The sequence below is a fragment of the Bacillus rossius genome, chromosome 1 (assembly GCF_032445375.1).
Source record: "Bacillus rossius redtenbacheri isolate Brsri chromosome 1, Brsri_v3, whole genome shotgun sequence".
Lineage (NCBI taxonomy): Eukaryota > Metazoa > Arthropoda > Insecta > Phasmatodea > Bacillidae > Bacillus > Bacillus rossius.
The window spans coordinates 226,135,969-226,148,249 of NC_086330.1; the positions used below are offsets into that span (position 1 = coordinate 226,135,969).

A 12,281-nucleotide genomic window follows, 5' to 3' on the forward strand; every position below is an offset into this window, starting at 1 on the left:
GTAACATAAACGTATTTAACTACTGCAGCATTACTGTATTTTCAAAAAACAAGATTGATTACAGGTTCTTACTCATATGGGTTGTCTACGTGTTTTTAAATGATGAAGCACAGTGGAGGAACGTATGTTTATAGCTCGACTTATTACAAATTGAATTCATTTTAATTTGTTGTTTTATGAATATGCCAAATAATATATGTTTACGTTAGACGAAATAAGTTTTATTATTTGATGGTTGTCTTACTTGACACCAAAAAAACTTTTATGTATCTTCTGGTTGTAGATCAGCGTTTTTAATATCTAAGAACCCAGACTTCGTTTGGATTTTAAAGTATGACAATAACGAAACTAAATTTAGTGGTAGTCATTCAAAAGGACGAATAATTTCTGAAAAATTGCGACAGATAAATATAAAATGTACATATATTCCTTATATGCGTATGTACGAGAGGATATGCGGTATAAATTCTTCTGCGTTTACTTAAAGTTTAAATATACATAACCTCTAATATATAGCAGAAATGTAAATTTTAAAATGAATAATATCTCAGGATGCTGTCGTAGCCGCCTTTCCTGTAGCGAGGCTATAAGTCCCAATGAAAAGTGCAGTTTTTTAGGAAGTGTTCATCCTATTAAGTTGGTTGTTGTTCCGGAGGGAGGCTATGTTGGCACGCCTGAACCTCCGGGCTATCGTGACTGGAACCGGTCTGATCTAAGTGCTCCCTCCTCCTTCACTCCTCTACCCCCCAGAGTGATGCTGGTTTTTTGCCTCTTGTTGTTGCAGGTAAGTGAGCCAGGGTCGGACGAGTGTTCCACACATTCCTGCGCGTTCGTCGCCGCTGCCCAGCTGGTTCGTGCCGCCACCGCTAGATGGCTCTGGCTGCTCCGTAGGCCGCACCACAGCCTAGATCCTCTCCCGCCAATCTCCATGCTGGAGTACTGGGCCCATCCCGCGGTGGCGACGAGATTCGAGCCGAGCCAGAGTTCACGCAACCAATCACTATTGAAATATGCATCCGAGGTAAGTTCTTACAAATACATTCACAATCAGGTACCATAAAGAGCGTGCAAAACACCTTTGTTTACAAACTAAATAATGTTCACTAGACTTTTTTTTAATCGCAAACCGTCCAACGAAGTCACGTTCAAACGAAATGCGGAGTAGCGTGTGTTAGAGACTTGTTCAGCGCGTGGGTTGGCGAGCCTGAGCGACGTTGTCACGCCTCTCGCGGTGGGACGCAAGACTCGTCAATGCCCGGGATCGGGTTGGCTCGGCCATTCCCGCGTGACGTCGGCCAGTGCTCGGACATCGCAGCCTCGTTGACCACGCCACGCGGTGTGGGAGCGAAGCTTCACAATGGCCCGCAAGCCTCGACCAGCAGGGATAACCCTACCGGACGGCTTGTACCCGCCGGCTTGGGTTTGTAAGCTATTTGTAAAACAGATGCAGGCATATGATTCAATTCGATGACCACAAACGACACGATACCTAGTATTGACTCTGTAACCCGTCCTCCATTAATGACGTCAGTTATGTCCTTTGAACTGTTCTTGTTCGTGCTCCGGCTAGACTCGGGTTATAATCACAAGACTTGGTTTCGCGATAAGATAATTTAATTAAAAAATATTCATACGTGAAACTTATCTGCTGAAGGTAACAATGTACGAAAAATTATAGCAATTACTAATTTACTATTATGATTCAGCGCAAATGATAGTTGTACTTATGATTCTGTAATTTAAACCTTCTGGTGCCCTCCACAGGCCGAGAGAATTTCCTATGTGTTTCAGGTTAATGCTTCTAGCCTCAGAACCAAATTAACTACAAAACAATGCCGACACTTCGAAGTTCGGACACGTCAGTACGCCTTCGCGATAGAATCGAGACTCGTCTTTCTCTTCACACGTCCCCCCCCCCCCCCTCGAGTAAGCGTGTTCAGTGACCCGTGACGCTCCCCCCCCCCCCCTCCCGCCCCCAAGCCAGATTTAATATTTGTGGCCAGAGTTTTGTTGTCATCTCAGTGAATATTTATGTATGTTACATCCATACGCTGATACATAACGTACTTGAACCAGAATAAATATTTGTATACAATTTTGGAAAATAGTTTTAAATTTAATTTTCGCAACCTCTGGTACCCCAAACCCTGTAAACCCAGGCCATGTTAACACGAGTAAGCCAGCACGTAAAATCATAAAAATATATTTTTTTAATTGGTTCCTTACGAGAATGAAAGCCCTAAATTGTAAGCTGTAAGAGCATGATAAATGCCGCTAGTGAAAAAGTTTGAAACATTTTTATCAACAAAACCAAAATTGAAAAATATAATAAAAATTAAATTGGATGTAAAATCTTAACTACAATCTCTAAAGTGTCTTCTTCACGTGTCAGGAGGGTAAAATATAAGCGGCGTCGTTTGGTTTTAGGAATTACTGTAACAATTTCAAATGCAGATGGAAATACACGTCTTTATAAAGGTCCGTATTATCACTGCACGCGGCTTACTAGAGCTGATAAGAAACTGTATCTTAGACATACAAGAATAGTAACGCTATACTCAAACTAAAGGTTGGATGAAACAGCTTTCTGCTGGCAGAAATTTCCGATAACAATAATACGCCAGGACCAGTTTCAGAAGAGATAAGGGTCTAGCAGTTTTACAAGAAGTGTATGCCAGCGTAGACTTCAATCTCAGATGTAATCAATCTTATCTCTTGCAAGAGTTCGACATTTTCCTTAGGTAACAGCTTAAGACGTTACTAATTTGTAACTGACGAGCGTCAATCATATTCTCTCCTTTTCCTTCTAATTACCCTGGACAATAAACCCGATCCAGCTGTGAAATTCAAGTTGAGCGGTAAAGGGTATGTTGCGTCACTTGTTGAGGCTCAAAAGTGTCAGGAGTTAGAATATGACATTGGAACTCGAACCCCGTGGTTACCCACATGTATGTGAATGATCGAGTGGTTTCAAGGGTTGGGTTCGATTCCTACTTATTGAATGAGTTGATCTATTTGACTATCCAGAAAAAAAAAATTATCTCTCCTCTGATTTGAGCAGTCACCTACGGTCTTCAAACTTGCGTGCCTATCGAAGTTGAAGAGATATACAGTTTTGGTCAAACTAATTTTTGCTGTGTCTCCATCTTTCAAACTCCAAAAATGATTCATAAAAACGACACACCTGCAAAGTCAATGAAGACATTTTTCGGAGCTCCATTCAGTGGCTTAACTGTAAGGCATTAGTAAATAAAGGATTGCACCAGCAGTATTATTTTTTGTGTAGTCTAAAATTTTGTTTAGATTACATTTGGTCGTATCACCATCAGCTATTTAAGAAACAAAAAAAAAATCATTTGTAATTTTTTCCCCATAATAATATCGTTGCTAGAATCATCCACTCAGCATGCGTATGGCAGTTTTATGTGCCAATGTGTTTCCCAAATTTTATGACTCTAGCTAGCTGCCCATTAAGTGTGAACAAATGTGGGAGTTGTGGTGCTGAGCTTTCAAGAAAAAAAGGGGGTGGGGTTGCAAACCTAACGAGCGACACGAATCTGTTGAATGGGTAACGCGTTAATTGTGAAGGGCGGTCCACACGCAATGCTTTCAGCAACAATCTACCTGCGCAGTTAGTTGTTGCAGGCCAGACGTAGTTTGTAGACAGGATAACTGCACAGTTTTACGACCTTCCAATGCAAGCCGATGCATCGAGTACTCGTCGTTTGCCCTAAAAGTGTTTTTCCGTTTTTTTGCCTAAAATAGTTTGTCTTAAAATTAGAACAAACAACTTAAGGACTAACAACATTAAGACAAAAGCTTTTAGGACAAACGACTTTAGCAAAAACGACTTCGAGATAAACTATTTTTTTATATTACTAGGCAGCGAAAAATCATAGTGAAAAACATCGCGCCGAAAAAAGTTATCAATTTATTTATAGACATAAATATCGGCCAAATGCTAAACATTCTATATATCAAACGTTAATTTTTTTACGATAATTGGATATTTATATAATATAATTATATATGTATATAAGTTTACTTCTCGTCGTTATCTATTGAAGGTTTGTCCTCCACATGAAAGGGGAATACCTCGCATGGTTTGACTCCACGCCTCTGCTCGGCATGGCGTGCCACGTGGCCGAGCGCACGCCGGGACTTGCTCGCCGGCCTCAAACACACGACACAACCAGCCTTTAGAAACATGAATTACAAGGAAATTCACAAAGATAATGTTGCAGTCACAAGAAAGACAATATCGTATTTGAGACAGAAGCGAATGTCAAAAAACATTAAATTGTGTTAACGAAGGGGGGGGGGGGGGGGGGGGGGGGGAAATATTTAGACCATTCATTTTCTTATAGCTTTTTATAACACCTGGTTGTGGTGGCGACAGTTAGACACGAGGTTTATTTCTTATCGTAACAGTAGTCGTCATATACTTTTATTCTGTAGATCATGTGAAGTTACTCGTTTAGATGCCGTACTCTTGCGTATCAAGCGAGCTAGACAGTTGGCAGGAGTCTACTCTTGTTAGCGAGATTCTATTGAAGCAGATACTATCTTGGTAATGTTGTGATATGACTCTGATCACTTTACACCACGCTAAATGTACCTTAGAAGAATCACAAATAATTCCTGTCAATCAAAATTATAAAATAGACAATATAAATGTTTTCAATGAATTACGGGTAGATTCCAAGGGAACATACGAATTAGACAAATTACATGAGTAGTATATTGCTACGAACCCGAGAGACCAGACCACGATGCCAGGTTCGGAGCTGGCTGGCGGCCCTGCACGGCCACTGACATCGCGCGCCGGGTCACGTGCGGTCTACTGACGTAAAACATGACACGCGCCTGGCCGGATTACAAGGGTCGTCGTTTCCCCCCTCTCCTCGTCAATCCCCGCGCATCGTCCTTCATCGGCGCTGTTATATATCGCTGAGCGGCCTTGGGAATTCCGCGGGCTGCCATGCAAAGTGGCGCGATAAACACCGCCTTTCTCTATGTTTCGGGCGTCGGGTCGGCCCGGGATGACGCAACTAGTAACAGCTGCTCTCGTCAGTTCGAGAAGGAAGCCCTAGGTACTTAAGCAGCGACGCCAGCTTCCACGGCAGTCCCGCGACGAGTTCCGCGACCATTCCGCGAGTTTGGAGAGTTCCGCGAGTGAAGGGAAGTGTGACATTGGCGAAGAGGGTGAGAGACTCCCCCTGAGAGTGGCGTGACGTGGAGCGACGGGATCAAAAGAGAGTGTGACGAGTGTGTGAGACTGTGTGTGTGGACAGGCGCGTGGTAAGGGGCGTACCACTGTCGAGTCTAGCTCCAGTGAGGAGTGCGAACTGCGGAACTTGACAGACACTGAGTGAAATTATTTGTTAGTACTGCAAATATTATTAATTAATAAAACTAATAAAACCTAATCTGGCTATCTCTTGCGAACCCAGTTCTCCCCATCTAGGTCGTAACAATACATTGGTTCCTCCGGAAACAGAGTCTGGATCGAGGAGCTTGAGCCGATTTCAGCCATCTTGGATTGTGACATCACGACGGCCATCTTGGATGGTCTTGAACTAGAAATTTGATTTTTACCTTAAATATTGCCATAAAAGCCATAACAAATACTCAAAATTGGCCAAAAATTCACAAAATTTCATCAAATTTCTAGTTTTTAAGAAAAATTGCCGCAGAAAGTCTAAAAAATATCAGAAAAATTAAAATTTCCCATTTTGGAGGAGAATTTCACATTTTAGTCCTCAAAAAGACCGATGGTTTGAAAATTTCTAAAGGTGGCTTAATTAATACGCCAAAAAACAAGCAATACTTCAGACAGAGTAAGAAGAATACTATCGACGAGCTGTTTGTGTACCTTACCTTGATGATTTTTGTAATTCACTGAAGGAACTCTTTGTATCTCACAAGGAAACAGTTGCATCCTTACAACATATCCTTCCAGAATTTTGTATCAAAACATATTTATGTTCATTGGAAGCTATTTCCAATTCATACAAAGAAGATTTGTCTCATAAAGAGGTCGAGCAAAGTGGATTTATGTTGTGGAAAGATAAGTGGAGCCAGAGAAAATCTGAAAATCTTCCCAAAACAGCTATTAGTTCTCTAGAGAAATTTTATAAGAATTTCTTCCCTAACTTTTAGATTATCTTGAAACTTGTAGCAGTTCTGCCTGTTTCTGTCGCAACCGTGGAAAGAAGCTTCTCAAGCTTAAGAAGACTGAAGACCGAATTAAGAAATACCACATCAGAAAGCAGGCTTAATGGAATAGCATTGCTTTCAATTCATAGAGACATTAAAATAAGTGATGAAGAAGTTTTTGACAATTTTGCTAATGTTCCAAGAAAAATGGACTTCGTTTTGTAAACTTTACATAAAAAGCAAACTTATTATTTTAGGTATTCACTTTATTACACCATATTTATAGCTCAAAAATAATCAACCAACATTATTTTCCCTTTATATATAGAAAGTATTTAAGATCGCTGGGCATCTGGATTATGTTTATTTAAATTAAGTTCTCCAACCATAGTGAATTTTATCGCTGTAGCACAATTATTTCATTGAAAAAATCCACATAAATATGTGTGTGAAAAAAATGTGTTACCTTCAATTATTTCAATTAAATAATTATACTTTACCGACAAAATTCACGGTGGTTGTAGAATTTCATTCAATTATACATAATTCTAACGCTCAGTGATGAATAAAATGTTGTTCATCCCTTACTTTAAAGGCGTATACCAGTTTTGGAAGCATTTAGACCATAAACAGTATATATTTCTTCAACATATTTATCGTGATGAACCTGCAGTCGAGTTCCGACTCAACCTGTATATAGGTTCCTCCAAGTCCAGCACTCAGGCTCAGGAGAGGAATTGTCGAGTCCGCCATCTTGGATCTTTTTGTTACTGCCGCTGTCTTTCGTAGTTGACCTTGTCCTTGACTTTTGAACTTAACCTTCAAAAATGACTCAGAAGCGACTATATTAACTCGAAATTTCCTATTGCCTAAGGGAAAAAAATCAGTTTTAAAGAAAACACTCTCTATAAATATCTAAAAAATTTATATATATATGAAATAAACTCAAAATTTTAAATTTATAACTACCCAAAATTTAAAAATCGATCCTCCGATGACCTGGATTTTGAACTTGACTTTTACACTTGACCTAAAACCCAACCACCAAAGTAGATTATAATATGGCCACTAGCTTGATTTCTAATTCATCCAGCCATTTTGAACTCCGCCATTTTTATTTTAAAACTTTCCACTATCTTTATGACGTAATGGCTTCTCTCTTGAAAATTCGTCTTCATTTCGCAAAAACTTAGGAAGATTTTAAGAAAAAAAAAAGAAATTTATCAAAAACACCTAGACATCGTATCCGGAATCCTCGGTTTTAACCTGACGGAGCAGATTTAGACAATAATTCCCCCCCCCCCCATCCTTTCCCCCAACCGTGACTACCAGCAGACTGTCCCCTACTACTGCTAGCTAGACATTTATTATTGCGTCAGCCATCCTTAAATAGATAATTATTAAACAAAAATATCGAAAAATCTAAAGAATATTTGAAAAAATATGCCTTAGTTCGATTCTTACTCAATGCACGGAAATTAACCATGGCTATTTTAAACATTATTTAACAAAGTATTTAATAATATTAAGTGTCCTCGAAGCGTTTGAAATGCTCTCCTACCAGCCTCTAGTAAGACGCCGATTACGAACTGCCCATCTCATTAAAATTAGTAATTATGAAACCTAAAATTAGGGAAAAAAAATTATATTTCTAAACATTACTTATATGTGTACTTTAATATATAGATTGTTTACATATGCATAAGAACTATATAGAATGTTAAGCATATATACATCTATTATAAATATGGTACTACAACTCCTTGTTTAATTGTGTTAGGCGCCTATTTATGTACACCCTAGCGTTGCTTATCACAATTGTTGGGGTTAGCACATTAAATCTGTAGGATTGTAACTTGCTATAATGCCTATGTTCTTTGGCGATTAATTATAACACCTGGATCCTACAATAGTGTTGTGTTACGTAGCATATACAGGTAGGACAAATGAACACACTATAAAACCAGCTATGAGGACACTATACAATAAAATACAGTACATATACGGTTTAAAGGGATTATTTATATATATATATATATATATATATATATATATATATATATAACATACACAAAACAAAACAGATTCACTGCAAATAATTGTTTGCAGTGAATAATATAAAATTTGTAAAGTTTAGCTTGAATTTCACAACACCATGTGTTTTGTGATAATAAATTACTTTAGGTCAACTAGATAGTTCAGTGGAGAGTATGAAAAGCTTCTTGCACATAGAACCACTGAGCTGTAGACGGTCAATTACAAATTAATGGTCAGTTTAGATGTTACTGTATCAATATAATGTTTTACAATGTGTGTAAACAGTTTGTGTATGCTAATGCACGTAAGATATGGCGTTTTATGTTTATTTAATACCAGTTAGCAATTTAGTGTCATTTGTGCAAATTCCACCCGGAAGCTACGGTAGAGCTATAACTGTTTGTGTTTCTTCGATAGGAATCACTCCTAAACAACACACGTTTGAGTATTACTTTTATTCGTCTAGATAGCTAACACATTCATAAGTGCCTAAACATCTATAGTTGACAGCTATTTTCCACAAAAATATACGGCACGTCGCACTGCCGTGACGCCACTTAATAAAACGTTCCAGAACTTCTTAGCTAATTAAAAACCTTAAAAGCGTTAGTTTTAAAGTGGCGAGCTCCGATTGGCTAGTGGGCATAGGCGCCACGGCGCCTAATGCAACAATCACTTCACCCCACCATTACTAAAACGTAAACAATGTTTGCAACTGCACTATATTCAGAAACATTAATTTTGGTGTAGTCATGTTTATAACAATAATCCAAATAGTTTAGCCTATATACTGTTTCATTCTGTCTTAGAGGGGTCACGTCAATTCACCTCTAAACTATTGTTGGGCCGCTTAGAGTGTGATGACTTAAGAATTTTTGTTGTTATGGCCAGTATCAATACTGTACCAGGCATAATCATAACTCAGAAAATATATGTTTTTAAACATAACATTTTTGCCCTTATTTTGGCACGGTATGAATATGCATAAAATTATAGATATGCTAAGCATATATATGTCTGTTATATATGCATAAAACATATATTGATATGCTCACATTTATATAATTTTATAAAATTATACATAGGTAGGTATGCATACTTTAGGGCAAAACATATATACGCAAAATGAAAAAAAAAAAAATGTTTATTCAAAAGCGAGATTTAGCAAGAGTTTTGTTAGTTTTATCTCGAAAGTGTGGATTTTTTTTTAATATAATAAGCTTTTTTGTGGAATAAGAAGTTTTTCTGGAATTTTGTTATTTTCAAATTTCTTTGGAACTTTTTAGTGAGGAAATTTTTTTTTCAGAACTGGAATTTTTTCCTTGAAAATGATACCATTGAGTATTTCTGGGAAATTTTGAATCAATTTAATAAATTTTTGAGTTATTTTGGGGAAATTTAAGGTCCATTTGGAAGATATATTAAAAAAATCAGGGTCATACAAGATGGCTTCCGTGAATTCACAATCCATGATCGAGAACACGACAATCCGAATCCTCTCTCTGACTCCTGGGCTCGTAGAAACCATTATATGGGCTACTACTCGCATATGTGTTAAGTGTTTATTACTTCCTGGAACAACTAATATTGTGATGTGATGTAATAAGAAAATTTTTTTTGGATAGTACTGAATCATCAAGGTGTTAAAATATTGAGATTATATTTGTATTGAATATTTTCCTATAAATTCAGGCAACCGAACGATTAAAGAAAACAGTGATCACTTTAAATTATTGTCATACATTTTTCATGCGCTAACTATGCTGTAAAACAATTTAATTTCACAATATAATATATGTGGGAAGACTTTCAGTGTTGTATTTGTAATGATCCAAGATAGGTTTTCGGTGCAGTAAAAGACGTGCTGTAGATTGGACATTTGTGTCGCTGACGAGGAGAGATGTGTCACCTGACTACATATTCGCGAGGCATTAAGAGATAAACATGATAATTAAGATTGAGGATAAAAAGATGTTTTAAATGCGTTGCTGCGAAAAATTGAACTACAAAAATTTCATTAGACACATATTTTAATTCGTTTTGTGACATAACTTCTTAAGAACAATACAGTAAATACAGTCATTGAAAATGTCAAGTAGTTTTTTTTATCAATGTGTATTAGCTTAATTTACATTAGTACGTACAAATAATTTACAAAAAAATAATATGACTTAAAAAAAGGTGTAGGAGAAACTACTTACATCAAAATTTCATTATTTATATGCAATCTTATCAGGAGTGCCCAAAACTTCATAAATTACTATAAGTACATTGCACAGAAGATCCGATTTCACAAAACCAAAATGTAAATTTTCCTCCGTAGCTGTATTTCTGGCCAATCATGATTCTACGGTAGTGATGAGGCAAAAATCTCCCGAGGTAGTTTTTTTTTCTGTGCGTGGAATGTTGCCGTGACGGGCGGCCAGTGCGTAACCACGCGCCCAGCAAGTTGGGCTCCCCCCTCCACTCGCTGGGTGTTACCGGGGGGGGGGGGGGAGGAGGGTAAGGCTGTGTCTAATACCCGGCGGCCCGTGGAGCGAGGGGCTGGGGCAGCGTATCGGTAATGATTTACAGACGAAGCCAGTTATTGGGCCCGCTCCTAATAACATCCCTACCTCGCCTGCTGCCTACTCCTGCGACGTCTCCACTAGACAGCCTGCTTCGTGCACAAGCAACCACTTTTGAAAATATAAAAACGGTTATGTGATTATTGTGGAAATTATTTAAGGACAAACTTTGTTAAGTAATAATTTTTGTAACATAAATTCGCTAATGTCACTGTTAAGATGCCATACAACAAAATGCGTCTACGGTTTTAATATGGCCCATGGAAAAGGTCATAAGTCATATATTTGGGTTATAAGACATGTATGCATACTGTCAGACTACTTTATGATGTTTTAATGTTATTATTCTTAGTATTTAACAGGTTTATGAAAAAGTAATGTAATATTAATTTTCTTCATTATTTCACTGACAGACAATCCATTTGTTGTTTGGATTTTATGTTTTAATTGCAATGAGAATAGAAATATTGTTTCGTTTTACAATACACAAATGTAGGTTATATATATACAAAAACTAGCTGCAGTACCCGGCTTCGCCCGGGCTGAACACCGGGTGATATATTATCCGCGAGCTACAGCAAAATGGATAGCGATATGTCCAGTGTGGTGGACATTAAGAAATGACACACAATTACTGTTTGTGTATCTGTAACCTATGATTTTCTGTTTACCCATGGCGATCGGTTGAAAGGTTTAGAATTTGTTGCGCTACAGCGCCATCTAGCGGCGAGTTACAAAAAAATGGATAGCATAAAAACCTTCTCCATGATAAAAACACTTCGCTGTGCCAACTTTCATGGCGATCGGTCAAACAGTGTAAGAGTTTATAGACGTCATACATGCCAACATCCAATTATATATATTCATATATTTCGAAATTTTGGGGCTTTCACTTTTGATGAAGGAGGGGGGGGGGGTGGGGGGGTATGGAGGTTCAGGACCTCGAATGGTTTGGAACACTCCATCTCGAAAGAAATATTTGAAATTCCTGATATTTTAGAAATTTTGGGGGTTTGTCCCCAGAAGGGGAGGGGTGATTTTGAGGACCCTGAATGGCAGGGAAACACTAAAAATCGAAAAAGAATGATTTTAATTTTTTTTTAAATTTTGGGGTTTTGACCCCTTAAATGGGGGGGGGGGGTGATGTTGAGGACACCGAATTGCTCGTGAACCTTCCAAATCGAAAGAAAATAGATTTTTGAAATTTTGGGAAATTTTTTAATTATTGGGTCTTTGACTCCTTGTGGGGAGATGGTAGTTTGAGGACCCCGAATTGCTCGGAATCACTCCAAATAGTAAAAAAGTATTCTAAATTTAAGAAATTTTTCGTAATTTTGGGGTTTTGCATTCCCCCCCTCCCTCAAAATTGGGTGGGAAGTCGACTTTGGGTGAAAGTTCCACCATCCCCCGGACTCTTTAGTTCGTAATGACTTAATTTTAATACAATTTTCTCCAATTTTTCGAAATTATGCGGCTTTCAATTTTGAGAAAAGGGGGGGGGGGGGGGTGAAGGTTCAG

At 38.0% G+C, this 12,281-nt stretch overlaps 1 protein-coding gene across 1 annotated transcript in view; it reads left to right on the top strand.

The window, feature by feature from the left end:
- The window catches only part of LOC134527334 (protein espinas-like), a 1,109,625-nt gene that overhangs the window by 497,441 nt on the left and 599,903 nt on the right, over positions 1 to 12,281 (top strand). Inside the window, exon 3 of the mRNA XM_063359914.1 lies at positions 785 to 1,021. Coding sequence (XP_063215984.1) covers positions 1,011 to 1,021 — 11 coding nt within the window. The 5' untranslated portion in view covers positions 785 to 1,010. The remainder of the gene's footprint in view (positions 1 to 784; positions 1,022 to 12,281) is intronic.